At 46.5% G+C, this 19,881-nt stretch overlaps 1 protein-coding gene across 7 annotated transcripts in view; it reads right to left on the bottom strand.

Moving 5' to 3' along the window:
• The window catches only part of PNPLA4 (patatin like phospholipase domain containing 4), a 45,155-nt gene that overhangs the window by 13,981 nt on the left and 11,293 nt on the right, over nucleotides 1-19,881 (bottom strand). For 6 of the 7 annotated variants that reach the window (XM_061408206.1, XM_061408202.1, XM_061408199.1 and 3 more), the window contains one exon: nucleotides 4,803-4,868. The exons of the other annotated variant lie outside the window; for it this stretch is intronic. In XM_061408206.1, coding sequence (XP_061264190.1) covers nucleotides 4,803-4,868 — 66 coding nt within the window. The remainder of the gene's footprint in view (nucleotides 1-4,802; nucleotides 4,869-19,881) is intronic. 7 annotated transcript variants of the gene reach the window in all.

The following is a 19,881-nucleotide window of genomic DNA, read 5'->3' as shown; positions in this document are numbered from 1 at the left end:
GAAATTAAAATCGTATTAAGCATCTGCTCTGATACCAATGGCGTGAGATCAGAAATTAATGATAGGGGAAAAAAATGTAAAAAACACAAACACAGGGAGGCTAAAGAATATGCTACAAAATAAATAACCAAGGGATCACTGAAGAAATCAAAGAGGAAATCAAAAAGTATCTGGAAACAAGTGACAATGAAAACAAGACGATCCAAAACCTATGGGATGCAGCAAGACCCGTCCTAGAAGCAAGTCTGTAGCAATACCATCCGACCTCAAGAAACAGGAAAAATAGAGAACAACCTAACCTTACACCTAAAGCAACTACAGAAGGAAAAACAAAAACAACAATGAAAATCAAACTTGGTAGAAGGCAAGGAATCATAAAGATTAAATAAATAAAAATAAATAAAATGGAAATGAGGAAAACAATAGCAAAGGTCAATAAAATTAAAAGCTGGTTCATTGAGAAGATAAACAAAATTGATAAACCTGTGGCCAGACTTTCCAAGAAAAAAAAGGCACAGGACCCGAATCCATAAAGTTAGAAATGGAAAAGAGAAGCTACAACAGACAATGCAGAAATAGAAAGAATCATAAGAGACTGCTTGCTGCTGCTGCTGCTGCTGCTGCTGCTGCTAAGTCGCTTCAGTCGTGTCCGACTTTGTGCGACACCATAGGCAGCAGCCCACCAGGCTCTGCCGTCCCTGGGATTCTCCTACAAGCAACCATATGCCGATAAAATGGACAACCTGGAAGAAACGGACAAATTCTTAGAAAAGTACAGCCTTTCAAGACTGAACCAAGAAGACATATTCAGGGGATATGAACAGACCAATCGAAAGGAGTGAAATGGAAACTGTGATTGAAAAATCTTCCAATAAAATGAAAGTCCAGGACCAGACGGCTTCACGAGCGAATTAAATGAAGCATTTTTACAGTAGAACTAATATGTATCCTTCTCAAACCTTTCCAAAAAATTGCAGAGGAAGGAATACCCCCAAACTCGTTTCATGAGGCCATCACCATGATACCAAAATCAAAGATACCACACAAAAAAAGACAATTACAGGCCAACATCACTGATGAACACAGATGCAAAGGTCCTCAACAAAAATACCATTAAAAGCAATTCAAATCCAAGTAAAAGGATCAAACACCAGGATCAAGTGGGATGTTTCCCAGGGATGCAAGGATTCTTCAACATACATATATGATCATCTCAATGGATGCAGAAAAAGCTTATGACAAAATTCAACACAAATTTATGGCAAAAATGCTCCAGAAAGTGGGCACAGAGGAGACCAATCTCAACATAATAAAGGCCACATGCAAGAAACCCACAGCAAACACCATTCTCAATGCTGAAAAGCGGAAAGCATTTCCCCTGAGATTAGGAACAAGCTAAGGGCGCCCACTGTCACCATTATTAATTCAATATAGTTTTGGAAGTCCTAGTCAGAGCAATCAGAGAAGAAAAAGAAATAAAAGGAATCCGGGTTGGAAAAGAAGTAAGTGTCATGTCACTGTTTGGAGATGACATGATAGATAACATAGAAAAACCTACAGATGCCACCGGAAAACTACTAGAACTCATCAATGAATGTGGTAAAGCTGCAGGATACAAAATCAATACACAGAAGCCTCTTGCATTCCTACACGCTAACAACCAAATATTAGAAAGAGGAATTGAGGAGACAATCCCATTTACCATCACAACAAAAACAATATCTAGGAAAATCTACCTAAGGCGACGAAAGACCTGGACTCAGAAAACTGAAGACATTGAAGGGAGAAATCACAGATGATACAAACAGATGAAGAGGCATGCCATGTTCCAGGAGTGGGAGAATTAACACTGTGCAAGTGACTGTACTACCCAGAGCAAGCCACAGATGCAGGGCAATCCCTGTCAAAACACCAATGGCATTTTGTTTCCCCAAGAATTAGAACAAAAATTTTTACAGTTTGTATGGAAACACAAAAGACTCCAAATAGGTTCTGCGTTCATCCACCTCATTAGAAGTGACTCAAATGCGTTCCTTTTTATGGCTGAGTAATATTCCATTGTGTATATGTACCACAACTTCTTTATCCATTCATCTTTTGATGGACAAGAGTGAAGCGAGTCAGAAAGAGAAAGGTAAATACCATGTTCTAACACATATATATGGAATCTAGAAAAATGGTACTGAATAATTTATTTACAGAGTAACAATGGAGAAACAGACATAGAGAATTTACTTATGGACATGGGGAGAAGGGAGGAAAGGGTGAGATGGAAAAAAAAAAAGACTCTGAATAGCCAAAGCAATCTGGAGAAAGAAAAACAGAGCTGGAGGAATCAGGTTCCCCAACTTCATACTCCAAAGCTACAGTAATCAAGAAAGCGTGATATTGGCACAAAAACAGATCAATGGAACAGGACAGAAAGCCAGAGATAAACCCACACATCTATGGTCACTTAATCTATGACAAATGATGGGGAAACAATGGAAACAGTGGCTGACTTTATTTTGGAGGGCTTCCAAAATCAATGCAGATGGTGACTGTCAGCCATGAAATTAAAAGATGTTTACTCCTTGGAAGGAAAGTTATGACCCACCTAGATAGCACATTAAAAAGCAGAGACATTACTTTGCGGACAAAGGTCCATCTAGTCAAGCCTACGGTTTTTCCAGTAGTCATGTATGGATGTGAGAGTTGGACTATAAAGAAAGCTGAGCACCGAAGAATTAGTGCTTTTGAGCTGTGGTGTTGGAGAACACTCTTGAGAGTCCCTTGGACTGCAAGGAGAGCAAACCAGTCCATCCTAAAGGAAATCAGTCCTGAATATTCATTGGAAGGACTGGTGTTAAAGCTGAAACTCCAATCCTTTGGCACCTGATGCAAAAGAGCTGACTCATTTGAAAAGACCCTGATGCTGGGGAAAATTGAGGGCAGGAGGAGAAGGGGACGATGACAGAGGACGAGATGGTTGGATGACATCACCGACTCGACGGACATGAGTTTGAGTGAACTCCGGGAGTTGGTGATGGACAGGGAGGCCTGGCATGCTGCAATTCATGGGGTCACAAAGAGCGACTGAGCGACTGAACTGAACTGAACTGAATCTATGACAAAGGAGGCAAGAACATACAATGGAGAAAAGACAGTCTCTTCAATCAGTGGTACCTGGACAGCTACATGTAAAACAATAAAATTAGAACACTTTCTAACATCAAACACAAAAATAAACTCTAAATGGATCAAAGACGTACATTTAAGGCTGGACACTATAAAACTCTTAGAGGAAAACACAGGCAGAACACGATTTGACATAAATTGCAGTAAAATCTTTCTGACCCACCTCCTAGAAGATAGAAAATCAAAACAAAAATAAACTAAGAGGGTCCAGTTACACTCAAAAGCTTTTGCACAGCAAACGAATTCATAAATAAGACAAAAAGACAATCCTTAAAACGGGAGAAAATATTTGCAAATGAAGCAGCTGACAAGGCATTAATCTCTAAAATACACAAACAGCTCATGCAGCTCAATATGAAAAAAAAAATCTGCAAACAATAAACGCTGGAGAGGGTGTGGAGAAAAGGGAACCCTCCTATGCTGTTGCTGAGCATGTAAACTGATGCAGCCACTATGGAGAACAGTATGGAGGGTCTTCACAGAACTAAAAATAGAAGCACCACATGATCCAGTAACCGCACTCCTAGGCATACACCCCAACAAAACCATATTTCACAAAGACGCATGCACCGCCACGCTCCTGTTTACAAGAGCCAGGACGTGGACGCAACCTAAATGTCCCCTGACAGAAGAACGGATAAAGAAGATGTGGTCCACACAGACAGTGGAATGTTACTCTTCCATGAAAAGGAACAAAACGGTGCCATTGGAAGGACATGGATGGACCTAGAGACCGTCATACAGAGTGAAATAAGTCAAGAAGAGAAAAGCAAATATCATATAAGATCACTTACACGTGCCATCTAGAAAAATGGCACGGATGAACTTACCTGGCAAAGCAGAGAGAGACTGACTGAGAGAACACATGTATGCAGACCAAGAGGAGGGGCGGAGGGGTGGCATGACCTGAGAGCCTGGGGTGGACGTATCTCCACTACTGATACTGTGTCTAACATAGACAAGTGACGAGAAACTCCTGCAGAGCGCAGGGAACTCGACTCGGCGCTCTGTGGTGAGCTAGGTGGGAAGGAAATTCAAAAAAGAGGGAATATATGGAAAGACATGGGTGATTCACTTTGCTGGACGGCAGAACTAACAACAGGGCTTCCCCGATCGCTCAGGGGTAAAGAATCCGCCTGCCAATGCAAGACATGCAAGAGACAGGGGTTCAATCCCCGGTGGGGAAGATCCCCTGGAGAAGGAAAGGGCAACCCACTCCAGTGTTCTTGCCTGGAGAGTCCCATGAACAGAGGAGGCTGGCGGGTCACAGAGTCGGACATGACTGACATGCACACACAGCAGTGCAAAGCAGCTATACTTGAGTAAATTTTTAAAAACTTTATTGTTGCTTTTTTGGATATTAAAAATAAGGGCAAAGTTTTTTTAACCAAATGAAAAAAGGAGGGCCCTCGTCCATCATTCTCAACCACGAAGTCTCAGTTCCAGGGTACCAGGGCCCCTGCACTGGACTCTTTTCCTTTTGTTAAACAGACACAGACCTATGAGACCAAAGTCATAGGAACAGAGTTGGAGCCGCCAGAATAATGTCAACAATCATGGATGTTCCTAAAGGAAACGGATGACTACAGGAACCACGGATCCCGCGTCGGCTCTAGGACGCTTACCTGCCCTTTGTATTCCACTGGCTTCAGTCCTGCATAGATGGGCAGGAAGCTGCTGGCCAGCAGGACCTAGTGGACAAAATAAAGACACAGCTCGTGAAATGAGACAGCAACACGCCCTACCATCTATTTCACACGTCACCTACTAGGAAGTTACAATTGTTTAAACACAAAGTGAAGCGAAAGTGAAGTCGCTCAGCCCTGTCCGACTCTTTGAGACCCCATGGACTGTAGCTTACCAGGTTCCTCCATCCATAGTATTTTCCAGGCAAATTGCCATTTCCTTCTCCAAAATCTACTATAAAAATGAAACATGGTCCATGTATTTCATGGACACAGTGAAACCGAAAGCATTAGTAGCTCAGTCATGCACAACTCTTTGCGACCTCATGGACTGGGGTCTTCCCAAGCTCCTCTGTCCAAGGGATTCTCCAGGCAAGAATACTGGAGTGGGTTGCCATTCCCTTCTCCAGGGGATCTTCCCAACCCAGGGACTGAACCTGGGTCTCCTGCGCTGCGAGCAGAATTCTTTATCAAGTGAGCCACCAGTACATACTTAAACAGAAGATAAAATTTTTCATGTTGGAAAAGACATTAAAGACATCGGCACAATTCATGGTCCTCTGATTCCATCGACTTCACCTGAAAAACACTGGCACTTTAATGGTAGATGGTCTCGTCACTGCACAATTAAAGTCCAGTTCAATTGAGTTGCTCAGTTGTGTCCGACTCTTTTCGACCCCATGAACCGCAGCACGTCAGGCCTCCCTGTCCATCTCGAACTGCCACAGTTTACTCAAACTCACGTCCATCGAGTGGTTGATGCCACCCAACCATCTCATCCTCTGTCATCCCCTTCTCTTCCTGCCCTCAATCTTTCCCAGCATCAGGGTCTGTTCAGTGAGTCAGCTCTTCGCATCACGAGGCCAAAGTATTGGTGTTTCAGCTTTAGCATCAGTCCTTCCAATGAACACCGAGGACTGATCTCCTTTAGGATGGACTGGTTGGATCTCCTTGCAGTCCAAGGGACTCTCAAGAGTCTTCTCCAACACTGCAGTTCAAAAGCATCAATTCTTCTGTGCTCAGCTTTCTTTATAGTCCAACTCTCACATCCATAGATGACCGCTGGAAAAACAATAGCCTTGCCTAGACAGACCTTTGTTGACTAGATGGATTAAAGTCCAGGTTTGTCTAAATTCCTGAGTGCGTACAGGCTGCAAGTCAGTTATTTACGATGTTCTATGCCACACTGTGAGAATCATTTGGATGTTTCAGTCTTCCAGAGGAACAAACCCCTCTGGTTGTCATGGCAGTGATTAGCTCGCAGCTGAGGGATGTTTGCATTAATGTCACCAGGCTGTCACCAAAGGAAGAAAACATGTTACATGCCAGGGACATGCCCTGGATATGTAATGAGACACTGCCAGCTAGACGCACCAATCATACTTTACCTTCCATTTAAAAAGTCAAAAAAGACTGACGTTGCAAATATTACCGTCTCCTCCCACAGAAAAAGCCGGGTTCTGGGGAGCTTTCCTGAAATGCACAAGTTTTTATTGTGCAATGAGGTTTGCAAATCGCTGTGTTCTATCAGGAAAGATACAGCGTTAGATACTGACTACTTAAGCTCCAAAGCTTCAGTTGATAAGTCAAGACTCCATGGCTGTTTGCTGTGAAAGATTTCATCAGGTTTCTTTTCCCAGCAGGAATTATTCAGAGATGGGTTATGAGCCTTAAAAATGAGTCGTGCAGTATGCATCAGGGCTTCCCAGGTGGCACCAGTGGTGAAGAACCCGCTTACCGGGGCAGAGAACATAAGAGATGTGGGTTCAGTCCCTGGGTCAGGAAGATCCCCTAGAGAAGGAAATCGCAATCTGCTTCAGTATTCCTGCCTGGAGAATCCCATGGACAGAGGAGCCTGGTGGGGTACAGTCTATGAGGTTGCAGAGTCAGATACAACTCAGCAACTGAGCATACACAATATCCATTAAGAGTTACTCAGAAGTCAGAAGGGTACTTCCCCCAAAGAAACGACGCTGTACCTGTGATTTGTGAGGTCAGCTCTCACAAGCTGATTTATTCTAAAGGGCAAATTATGAGAGGCCCGGTCACCAGCATAATGACCTGGAGGGAACAGCCGACTCACCAGAAAAGACCCCGATGCTGGGAAATACTGAGGGCGGGAGGAGGAGGAGGGGACGACAGAGGACAAGATGGTTGGATGGCATCACGGACTCAAGCACTGCCACATACACATACGACCATGTCTACAATAGACAGCTAGTGGGAAGCTGCTGTATTAGCACAGGGAGCTCAGCTCGGTGCTCTGCGATGACCTAGAGGGGTGGGATAGGGCGGGGGGAGGTTCAAGACGGATGCGATGTGAGGGGATGGATGGATGTATATATATGGCTGATGTATTTCATTGCAGAGCAGAGAGCAACACAACATTGTAAAGCAAGTGTACTCCAATTAAAAAAAAAATCCTATGATAAACCATAATCAGATCAGATCAGATCAGATCAGTCACTCAGTCGTGTCCGACTCTTTGCGACTCCATGAATCACAGCACACCAGGCCTCCCCATCCATCACCAACTCCCGGAGTTCACTGAGACTCACATCCATCGAGTCAGTGATGCCATCCAGCCATCTCATCCTCTGTCGTCCCCCTCTCCTCCTGCCCTCAATCCCTCCCAACATCAGAGTCTTTTCCAATGAGTCAACTCTTCACATGAGGTGGCCAAAGTACTGGAGTTTCAGCTTCAGCATCAGTCCTTCCAAAGAAATCCCAGGGCTGATCTCCTTCACAATGGACTGGTTGGATCTCCTTGCAGTCCAAGGGACTCTCAAGAGTCTTCTCCAACACCACAGTTCAAAAGCATCAATTCTTCGGTGCTCAGCCTTCTTCACAGTCCAACTCTCACATCCATACATGACCACAGGAAAAACCATAGCCTTGACTAGACGAACCTTTGTTGGCAAAGTAATGTCTCTGCTTTTGAATATGCTATCTAGGTTGGTCATAACTTTTCTTCCAAGGAGTAAGCGTCTTTTAATTTCATGGCTGCAGTCACCATCTGTAGTGATTTTGGAGCCCAGAAAAATAAAGTCTGACACTGTTTCCTCATCTATTTGCCATGAAGTGATGGGACCAGATGCCATGATCTTCATTTCTGAATGTTGAGCTTTAAGCCAACTTTTTCACTCTCCACTTTCACTTTCATCAAGAGGCTTTTCAGTTCCTCTTCACTTTCTGCCGTAAGGGTGGTGTCATCTGCATATCTGAGGTTATTGATATTTCTCCCGGCAATCTTGATTCCAGCTTGTGTTTCTTCCAGTCCAGCGTTTCTCACGATGTACTCTGCATAGAAGTTGAATAAACAGGGTGACAATATACAGCCTTGACGAACTCCTTTTCCTCTTTGGAACCAGTCTGTTGTTCCATGTCCAGTTCTAACTGTTGCTTCCTGACCTTCATACAAATTTCTCAAGAGGCAGATCAAATCAACAATACTTCCATAAAAATAAAGAAGGAAAAAAGAAGAAATTGGGGTGGAAGGTGCGAGGGAGGTTTAAGAGGGAGATGACACATGTGTACCTACGGCTGATGCGTGTGGATTGGATGGCAGAGACCAACACAACATCATAATGCAACGATCCGCCAGTGAAACACAGAGAAATAACTAAAGGGAGAAGTGTAAGGTGTCGAGCGCAAAGCACGGACCCGAGGTATGATGACAGCCCTGCACGAGAGGTCTCAGCCTTCTAAGGAGGGTCAGTGCAGACCAGCCCTCACTGAGGCATTCATCTCCAAAATCTCAGCTTCGGTGTGGGCATGATGGATAGGGTGCCACGCCTGCTGCTACCCGCACCCTTCCCAGAAAGGTGCAAGCTGGGGTGAGCAGCCTCTCTGGTGGTTTGCAGAAGATCACAGCCATCAGTGGGGCCGATAGGATGGAAATCAAGCAAGCTCAGGCCCAACCTTGTCAGCCCCGTAGTCGCCCTGAACAGGTTTCAGCACAAGACTGGATACAGTTCTGGTCACTGCCTTCACCCTAATTCATCAGTTCTCCACTCCTTTTAAAAAACATAATTACAGTGGCTTCCCTGGTGGCTCAGTGGTAAAGAATGTGCCTGCCAATGCAAGAGACATGGGTTTGATCCCTGGGTCGGGAAGATCCCCTGGAGGACGGCAATGGCAACCCACTCCAGTATTCTTGCCTGGAGAATCTGCATGGACACAGGAGCCTGGCGGGCTACAGTCTGTGGGGTCGCAGAAAGTCGGACACAACTGAGTGACTTAACACTTTCTAGCCGGTGCTCTGGGACCACCCAGCAGGACAGGGTGGTGAGGGAAATGGGAGCGGAATTCAGGACGTGGTGTGGTGGGGGAACACATGTATACTTTTGACTGATTCATGTGGATGTATGCAAAAACCATCCCTAGATTGTAAACTCATCCTCCATAGGCTCTCAAAGAGTCAGAAAAGACTGAGCAACTTCACTTTCAGTTATTCTCCAATTAAAATTAATTAAAAAAAAAAGAAGCTGTGAAAAAAATTATAAAGTACAATGGATACAGTGCTGGGGGAAAAAATTATTACCGGACTTCCCTGGTGGTACAGTGGTTAAGAATCCACCTGCCAATGCTGGGGACACGGGCTCGATTCCTGGTCAGGAAAGTAAGGTGCCACAGGCCACAAGGCACCTGGGCCCACTGACTACAGTCACTGAGCCTGTGCTCTGCAACGAGAAGCCCCTGCCAGAAGCCTGAGTACTCCAACTCGAGTAGCCCTTGCTGACCTCGACTTGAGAAAGACCTCGCACAGCAGCGCAGAACTAGTGTGGCCATGAATACATAAACAAAGCAACACAGAAAACAATCACAGACCCTAGGTGTGCTCCACAAGCGCAGTGCGGCTCTTTAACGAAGCTGCCAGCAAAAGGCAAGGCTGAACTAAAGCAATGACGGAAGCAATCTGTGTCTGGCACACGTCTTGGAAATGACAGGACTTAGAGGCCTTTAATTTGGGTTTCCCTCCTAGCTCAGTTAGTGAAGAATCTGCCTAACAGTGCGGGAGACCTGGGTTCGATCCCTTGGTCAGGAAGACCCCCGGGAGGAGGAAATGGCAACCCACTCCAGTATTCTTGCCTGGAGAATCCCATGTATGCAGGAGCCTGAAGTCAGAAATTACTGAGTGACTTCACTTTCACTTATCCTCCAATTAAAGTTAATTAAAAAAAAAAACACGAAGCTGTGAAAAAAATAATAAAGTACACTGGATACAGTGGTGGGGGAAAAAATTATTACAGACTTTCCCTGGTGGTCCAGTGGTTAAGAATCCACCTGCCAACATGGACACCCGTGGCTGATTCATGTGAGTGTATGGCAAAAACCACCACAATATTGTAATCAGCCTTCAATTAAAAAAAACAAAAAGAATCCACCTGCCAATGCAGGAGACACATTTTTTACTGTCCACGGGGTTGTAAGAGTCAGACACGACTTAGCGACTAAACCACCGCCACAGGGGCCTTTAAACAACCAAAGACACTCTATAACTCTAGTCACTTATTCCACTGTGTGTGCACTGCTCGGTGGTGTCTGACTCTTTTCGACCCCATGGACTGTAGCCCATCAGGCTCCTCGGTCCGTGGGATTCTCCAGGCAAGAATCCTGGAGTGGGTTGCCATTTTCTCTTCCAGGGGATCTTCCTGACCCAGGGATCGAACCCCTAACTTCACTATAACAGCTCATTTCACTATGCTATGCAGACATGTGGCTTGCAAAAACAAAGAGAAAAAAAAAAACAAAACACCGCTACCTTTAGAAGCTGAACTATGTGGGTTCCCCCATCCCTCATGACAAGATATAAAGTAAAGTTCACAAGTTAATGCCTGGATCTCTTTTGGAGGTATTGAGATGAAAAATGCTATCCAATTACTTTGTCACAGATAGAAACAGTTAAGAATCCTCTGAGCGGGTTTGAAGAGTGCAGTGAACTGGAAAATACCCATCATTTTCCCCCAAAATCAATGTATTTGTTCTGTCACAGTTTATTCAGGCTAGTGATTTGTGTATCAAACTGTGGTTAGTAGGGAAATTGGCTTTCGACAGAGAGGAACTAAGCAGCTTTTCTTACTGCTGCAAGTAAATAGGATTTTCTAAGGAGGGAGATGGTTAATGAGATATGAAACACTACGGCTAAACAGGCTCCTCTACTGTCTTAACCTCACCGGTGTCCCGGTGAAATTCTTCTTAATAAGTCTCGATACGTCTAGGGCCGAGGGTGGGGGGTGGGGTCTCAAGCGGGGGTGTCTGAGCCCTCCTCGGATATTTAGCCACGTCCTGGGGATGCTCTTTGGTTGAAAGCACTGCTACAGAAGGCAGGAACCTAGTGCTCCTTCCCCGTCACTTCGTCCAGCACTGTAAGAATTAACACGTGTGTCGGGACCTCCCTGCTGGTCCAGTGGCTGACACCCTTGCGCTCCCAGTACAGGCAGCCCTGGATCCATCCCTGTTCAGGGAACTAGACACCACATACTGCGGCTTACTGTTCATAGGTCTCAACTAAAGAGCTTACGTGTTGTAGCCAAAAGCAAAGATCCCGTGTGCCATAAGTAAGACCCGATACAGCCAAAAAAAAAAAGGAAAGAATTAGATGTATGTTAAACCGCTAATGTGGCTTTTGTTTCCCTGAGCTTCCCTGGTAGCTCAGTGGTAAAGAATCCAGTTGCCATGTAAGGAGACACAGGAGACTTGGGTGCAATCCCTGGGTGGGAAGATCCTCTGGAAAAGGGCATGGCAACCCACTCCAGGATTCTTGCTGGCGTATTTCCCACAGACAGAGGAGCCTGGTGGGCTAGTCCTTGGGATCGCACACAGTTGAACACGACTGAGCGAATGAGCACAAACACACACGCTCAAAGTACACCACGGTAAGAAAAAAAGTTAGTGACTTCCTTTACAACTGTATAAACCACGGCCAAGTGCGTATTCCACAGACGTTAGGACTAGCTCTTCTCATTTTTCATTGCACAGAAAAGAGGCGTTTAGAAAATGATGTAGCCTGGCCTCCTTGGAGAATAAATTCTCAACAAGTCTCATTTATGCCTAAAGTTGACTGTGGCGTTTAATGAGAATCTGGCTGTTTATTCAGAGCCTGCTGGCGTAGTTGAAATTCAAAGACAGGCTCAAATTTATCTTCCCCAGTCTTTCCAAGATAATGACCAATCTTCAATTCAGTCCTTATTTCACCTTCGAACGGCTAAATGTGAGCTGTCCCTGAAAAAAACACTCACTGTGTGCAGGGAGATTGAGGACATCGTAGTGATGGAGACGGGGTTCTTCTTCCTGAGAGGGACACCATTCTGCATGGACGCCCTCCTGGGTGTGTGTGTATCAGAGAGCATCCATGGATGTCGAAAGACCATCTCAGAGCATACACACAGTGGCTGAGCTTTAAACACGGATTCAACGATTTGTACCAATTTAGACAGGTGCCAAAGCTCTATCCCTCTGCTGTTGCTGTTGTTTAGCTGCTGAGTCATGTCCAACTCTCTCTGACCCCTATGGACGGTAGGTAGCCTGCCAGGCTCCTCTGTCCATGGGATTCTCCAGGCAGGAATACTGCAGTGGCTTGCCATTTACTCCTCCAGGGGGATCTTCCCAACTTAGGGAACAAACCCTCCTCTCCTGTGTCTCTTGTAAATGGCAGATTCTTTAACAGATGAACCACTGGGGAAGCCCCAGCCCTCTGTGGCATGGTTAATTTCAAAATCATTTCTGCTCAGCTGTGAGGGTGATACATGACTTTTAAAAATTTTTTTCTCTTATTGAGATACAGCTGATTTACTATGCTTTTTTTGTTTGTTTTGAGTATAATTGCTTTCATGGCTGTGTTAGTGTCTGCTGTACAAAAATCGGTGAGTCAGCCATATGTATACATATAACCTCCCCTCTTGAGCCTCCCTTCCAGCTCCCCACCTCATCACTTTAGGTCATCACAGAGCACAGAGCTGAGCTCCCTGTGCTGGGAAACCATAAACAAGACAAAAAGAAAACCCTCTGAATGGGAGAAAATATTTGCAAACAAAGTAACTGACAAAAGAGGAATTTCCAAAATGTACAAGCAGCTCATACAGCTCAATAAAAGAAAAGAAAAAAAAAACCAAAATGCCTGGAAGACCTAAACAGACACTTCTCCAAAAAAATAAAGATATATGGATGGCCAACAAACACATGACTTGGTTTTTAAAAAAAGGATTTACTTCTCTACGTATCCTTTGCTGAAGACTAGTATTACAATACGTTTGGATTTCCTGATTGTATGCTTCCTTTTGAAGAAAAATAGCCCAGAATAAAACCTGGAGCGTAAAAGGCATGAAGTGAACACGTTCAGACATTTGGGGGATACTACGCAAAGGGGCCCACAGAGAAAGGAACTCCAAGGACCCATGATGGCAGATCAAACCAATCTTGAGGGAGATCAACCCTGAATATTCACTGGAAGGACCTTTGCTGAAGCTCAAGTATTTTGGTCATCTGATGCGAACAGACGACTCACTGGAAAAGTCCCTGATGCTGGGAAAGATTGACAGCAGAAGGAGAAGAGGGCATCGGAGAACGAGGTGGTTGGACGGCAGCCCCGATGCAATGGACATGAACGTGGGCAAAGCCCAGGAGACGGTGATGGACAGGGAGACCTGGGGTACTGCAGTCCATGGGCTCACCAGGAGTCGGACACGGCTGGGTGACTGATCAAGCAAACAGAGAGCCCGTGACAAGTGTTCGCCTCTGTGCCTGGGTCCCCCAGGGTTTCCCTAGCGGCTCAGGTGGTAAAGCATCCGCCTGCAATGCAGGAGACCCGGGTTTGATCCCTGGTTTAGGAAGATACACTGGAGAAGGGCGTGGCAATCTGCTCCAGTATTCCTGCCTGGAGAATCCCGTGGACAGAGGAGCCTGGCAGGCTACAGTCCATGGGGGTGGGGGTCACAAAAGAGTCGGACCCGACTGAGCACAAGTGGGTCTCCTGGTAGGGTCTCCCCAGGGCTGGGGTCGTGGGGTGGGATGGGGGTCAGCTGCACCCCCTGGCTCTGCAGGGCACTGCCTTCATGGGAGCGCCTCCTCTGCTGTGCCCTGTGTTGGCGAGGGCCTGGCACTCTCAGACCTCTGATGGTAAGAGCCACCAATGCTGTCTGAAAGGCCTTCTCCCGTGCTGTGGGACCACAGGGCCTGGCTTCCGTCTAGATGGCCGAACTCGCCTGACCCCGTCATCACAAGGTTACCCGGCCAGATGGCCACACCCTTCCAGTTGCATCCTAAATGGGCAGTCTCCTTCTTTCCAGGATGCCCAGGCTGAGAACGTTCCAAACCTTTAAGTCCTCCTCCCGTTTTGCGGAACAATTCCATCTTGAAGTCTCTTGCCTCTTCCTATCTCTCACTCTAAGTAGCCAAGAGAAACTAGGTTGCTCCTTCCACGCTGTGCTTGGAAACTGCCCCCAAACATCCAACATGAGCGCCAGCGAGCTGTAGCATCCACAGAACAGGGGAGGACACACACATAATTCTTCTTGGTCAGCTCATGACAAGGATGATCTTTCCTCCGCCGTCTGCTTAAGATTTCTGGGTTTCCATGGACTCTGCTGGAGGGCCAGTGGTTAAGGGCCCATCTTGCAATGCCAGGGACGTGGGTTCGATCCTTGGTAGGGGAATTAGGATCCCGTTCGCTAAGGCTAGGCGCTGTGACTGCTGAGACCACGTGCTCCAGACCAGACACAGCACAACTAGGGAGCCTGTAGACTGCCAAGAAACATCCCACGTGATGCAACGCAAAGTTTCCAAGGGCTGCAACTAAGATCAGACTCAGCCAAATAAAGTACTTAACAACAACAACAAAACTTCGCTTCCGACTGCGACCTCATTCATATGGCCTGCACTCTCCAGGTTTCTCTAAGAAGACGGAGGTGGAGGCTCTCTCCCCGGTTTCCTGTTTTCTTTCCGAGTCCTCACCGGAACCCCCTGCGGCAGTGCAGGCTTTTGCTAACCTGAGCCTCTAAACTCACTGAGCCTCTTCCTGGTCATGAACTCAGTTACAGAGCCACTTCCGGTATTTGTTATAGAGGTTTCTCGCCTCTCAATGCCAGTCCCCCGTTCTAGTCCGTTCAGGTTGCTACAACAAAATCCCACAGACTGGGAGGCTTAGGAACCGAAGTTTACCTGGCACAGTTGTAGAATCTCGGCAGTACGAGCCTCCGTGTCTACTGGGAACCCACTTCTACATCCTCACCTGCTGCAAGCGGTGAGGGGCGCTCTCGGGGTCTCTTTTGTAAGTGCACTCATCCCATTCATGTCAGCTCCATCCTCATGACCTCAGCACTTCGCAAAGACCCTCCACCTCCAGACACCATCATAACGGGGGTTAAGACTTCGACACGGGAATTTGGGAGGGATACATTCAGAGCACGGCAGTAAGTTCCATTGCCAGGGACATATGATGCCAAATGCTATGGAAATCCAATCTCAGATAAAATGAGTCTTTGGACCACATAACTTTCAAAGGAGGTTCTGAGAGGAGTTTCTCTGATGGTCCAGTGGCTAACACACTATGCTCCCAATGCAGGGGGCCCAGGTTCGATCCCTGGTCAGGGAACTGGATGCCACATGCTGCAACTAAAGATCCCTGGTGCCCCAACTAAAACCCAACGCGGTCAGGTGTTTTTTTTTTTTAAGAGGTTCTTAGAAAAGAATCAACTACCATTGCCGCTCAGATGAAAGAAGAATATCTCCATGCCACCAAAAATGAAGCTAATATAGTTTAAGTGTGAATCATCACACAAAAGCACGTGGGTGAATGTGCACCGGGCCAGTGGTGAGAGGTGTTAAAATCAGATGCCTAAAGGCAGCAAAACCCAGTAGTAATCATTCATTTCTCAAGACTTTATAGATGTAGGTGAGCCACCCAGCTGTCACTAGTGGTAAAGAGCTCACCTGCCAGTGCAGGAGACATAAGAGACGCAGGTTCAATCCCTGGGTTGGGAAGATCCCCTGGAGGAAATGGCAACCCACTGCAGGATTCTTGCCTGGAGAATCCCATGGAGGGAGGAGCCTGGAGGGCTACAGTCCACGGGGTCGCAAAGAGTTGGACTCGACTGATGCAACTCAGCACGCATGTGACCACTGTGCTCATAAACAAAGATAGGAGTACAAGAACGTTTAGGAAAGGGTAAATTCTATCCAGTCAGTGGAATAAAATAAAAGCTGGGGCTTTAATTTCATGACAGACTCACACAGGAGTGCAAAGCAGTGATGTGTGTGGCTTATCCTATTTCTTCATTATTTACTAAACATTAACTGTAATTACGGAGAAGGCAATGGCAGCCCACTCCAGTACTCTTGCCTGGAAAATCACGTGGATGGAGGAGCCTGGTAGGCTGCAGTCCATGAGTCGGACACAACTGAGCAACTTCACTTTCCCTTTTCACTTTCATGCACTGGAGAAGGAAATGGCAACCCACTTCAGTGTTCTTGCCTGGAGAATCCCAGGGACGGGGGAGCCTGGTGGGCTGCCGTCTATGGGGTTGCACAGAGTCGGACACGACTGAAGCGACTTAGCAGCAGCATCGGCAACTGTAATTAGGGCTGCCCTCGTGGCTCAGCTGGTGAAGAATCCGCCTGCAATGCGGGAGACCTGGGTTCGATCCCTGGGTTGGGAAGATCCCCTGGAGAAGGGAAAGGCTCCCCACTCCAGTATCCTGGCCTGGAGAATTCCATGGGCCACACAACTGAGTGATCTTCACATTCACGTTTTGCTTTAGATTAAAAAAAAAAAGGAAAGAACAACTATCTCAGACAGTGGTTCCCACTTGCCTCATTCATCAGAACACAGCACGTCACCACCCAGAGGGGGAGGGTTTATTTTCCCGTCGTCATGCTTTTTTCTTCTTCCCTCCTGTACGCTTGACCAATCTTGCTCTTTGAACTACGTGCTCATGCGTATTCCAGGCGTCTATTTCATGCATTATTATTGCCACCATCTGCTGTCAAGGAACTAGCCACCTGTTTTTAGTTTCTGCAAAATATTAGACCATTCTACTCAACTCTTAAAATGTGTCTCGTATAACCTAGGATACATGTTAATTATTCTATCATTTTCCTTACAAGGTATTACGCAGTTGTGTCAACTGTTTCTCTTCTGTTCAATGAACTCAAGTAATTACACTAGTTCTCTGAGCAGTTATTATCCAAAACAAAGCAAATCAGGAAAAAAAAAAAAATCCTGTTTACATACTGCCACAGTTCACTATCCTGGAGAAGGAAATGGCAAACCCACTCCAGCATCTTGCCTTGGGAAGTCGCACGGACAGAGGAGGCTGGCGGTCTACAGTCCGTGGGGTCGCAGAGAGTGGGACACAACTGAGCGACTAAACCACCACCATGGGTCACTGCTGCTGCTAAGTCACTTCAGTCGTGTCCGACTCTTTGCGACCCCACAGACGGCAACCAACCAGGCTCCCCCATCCCTGGGATTCTCCAGGCAAGAACACTGGAGTGGGGTGCCATTTCCTTCTCCAATGCATGGAACTGAAAAGTGAAAGTGAAGTTGCTCAGTCGTGTCCGACACTCAGCGACCCCATGGCCTGCAGCCCACCAGGCTCCTCTGTCCGTGGGATTTTCCTGGCAAGTGTACTGCTGCTTTAACAATGTACTGCAAACTGAGAGTCTAAAAACAAGACAAACGGACGATTCTAGGGTACGGAGATCGGGACCCAAAATGGGCTGGATCCACCTGAGACAAAGAATTAAGGTGATGGCAGGGCCTTCCTTCCCGGGGGCTCCTGGGGAGACCGGGTTTCCTGCTCATTTAGATCTCGGTAAAGCGCGCGGTTCCAGCAGCTGTAGGACTGTGGTCCCTCAGCGTCACTGGCTGCTCCAAGGGGTGCACACCCTCTGTGACCTCCTTACGCAAAGTCTCCTGCATCTCAGAATCTGCAAGCGTCTCTTATTTCTAAACGCACTCAGGCTTAGCTGGGGTCCGCCCACCTAGCCCAGCACCATCTCCCCCTCCCCACTGAGATTGTCACGTTCATCCTGTCTACACGATCCCATCTGCCAAGTGAGATGCCTGGTTCGCAGGTCCTGGGGAGTACAGTGTGGACATTTTAGTGGCAGGGCTGGGGGAAACGTTAGTCACACCCCCACACGAAAGGAATTAAGAGGGTGATTTTATCGAGCATTGGTGGAGTGGGAGCATGGCGACCAAGCAGAATGTTAGACACCTGGGCTGCTGTGGGGCCTCTAAACCAGCTCCTTTATTTTGTCCAGAGCACTCAACGTGAAGGATGCAGCTTCTTCGTGCTTTTAGTAGGTGCCACCTCAGTTCATTGATTTATTAATTCATATTCATTCATGGAACACAAATTGATGGAGCTGGCATAGTGTGAGGGCTGGGGACTCAGTAGGGGACAGAAGACAGCAGTCCCTGACGCTCCGTGGGGCTTACACTCTAGGAGGGAAGACAGACAAAAACGAAGTTAGACAGAGCAGTAACAAATGTGTGCTGAACAGCGGTCAGTGAGTCATGGTGGGATACAGAAAATATCCAGACCACCCGACCTGCGTCCTGAGAAAGCTGTGTGCAGGTCAGGAAGCAACACTGAGAACTGGACATGGAACAACAGACTGGTTCCAAATAGGAAAAGGAGTTCGTCAAGGCTGTATATTGTCACCCTGTTTATTTAACTTATATGCAGAGGACATCATGAGAAACACTGGACTGGAAGAAACACAAGCTGGAATCAAGACTGCCGGGAGAAATATCAATAACCTCGGATATGCAGATGACACCACCCTTATGGCAGAAAGTGAAGAGGAACTCAAAAGCCTCTTAATGAAAGTGAAAGTGGAGAGTGAAAAAGTTGGCTTAAAGCTCAACATTCAGAAATGAAGATCATGGCATCTGGTCCCATCACTTCATGGCAAATAGATGGGGAAACAATGGAAACAGTGACAGACTTTATTTTTGGGGAGGGTGGTGGTGCAAAATCACTGCAGATGGTGATTGCAGCCACGAAATTAAAACATGCTTATTCCTTGGAAGGAAAGTCATGACCAACCTAGACAGCGTATTAAAAAGCAGAGACATTACTTTGCCAACAAATGTCCATCTAATCAAGGCTATGGTTTTTCCAGTGGTCATGTATGGATGTGAGAGTTGGACTATAAATAAAGCTGAGCACTGAAGAACTGATGCTTTTGAACTGTGGTGTTGGAGAAGACACTTGAGACTCCCTTGGACTGCAAGGAGATCCAACCAGTCCATCCTAAAGGAGATCAGTCCTGGGTGTTCATTGGAAGGACTGATGCTGAAGCTGAAACTCCAATCCTTTGGCCACCTGATGCAAAGAACTGACTCACTGGAAAAGACCCTGATGCTGGGAAAGACTGAAGGTAGGAGGACAAGGGGACAACAGAGGATGAGATGGTTGGATGGCATCACTGACTTGACGCAATGAGTGTGAGTGAGCTCCGGGAGTTGGTGATGGACAGGGAGGCCTGGCGTGCTGCAGTCCATGGGGTCATGGAGAGTCAGACACAACTGGGCAACTGAACCTAACTGAACTGGTAGAAAATATCAAGGGTTCTGTAGACAGAGTAGCCAGGCACAGACTCAATATAAAGGTAGAAACTATGAGCAGAATTCCTTATATATACATATACACACACACAGGTATGTGTGTGGCTGTGTATATATATATATTGGTGGCCCCACTGCACAGCATGTGGTACTTCAGTCCCCCACCCAGGGATGGGGCCTGCTGCAGTGGAAACATGGAGTCTTAACTGCTGGACCACCAGGGAAGTCCCTCCCCTCCTGTTTTATGATGAGATGACAGTCCTTTGTTCACAATCTTGTACAAGAAGAGGTGTTCTGACCCACTGCCAGCCTGATGTCTCTGTGTTGGTGTTGACGATCTGTGACAACTCAGGGATGGATTTATCGGCTTCCCTCTTTCTAGTCTTTAAGTCTACACAAGCTTAACAATTACATTATAGAAAAATATTTTCTTAAGAGAGATTG

The sequence above is a fragment of the Bos javanicus genome, chromosome X, assembly GCF_032452875.1.
Source record: "Bos javanicus breed banteng chromosome X, ARS-OSU_banteng_1.0, whole genome shotgun sequence".
Lineage (NCBI taxonomy): Eukaryota > Metazoa > Chordata > Mammalia > Artiodactyla > Bovidae > Bos > Bos javanicus.
The sequence above is the reverse complement of the archived record's forward strand: the minus strand, read 5'-3'. Positions and strand labels throughout refer to the sequence as shown.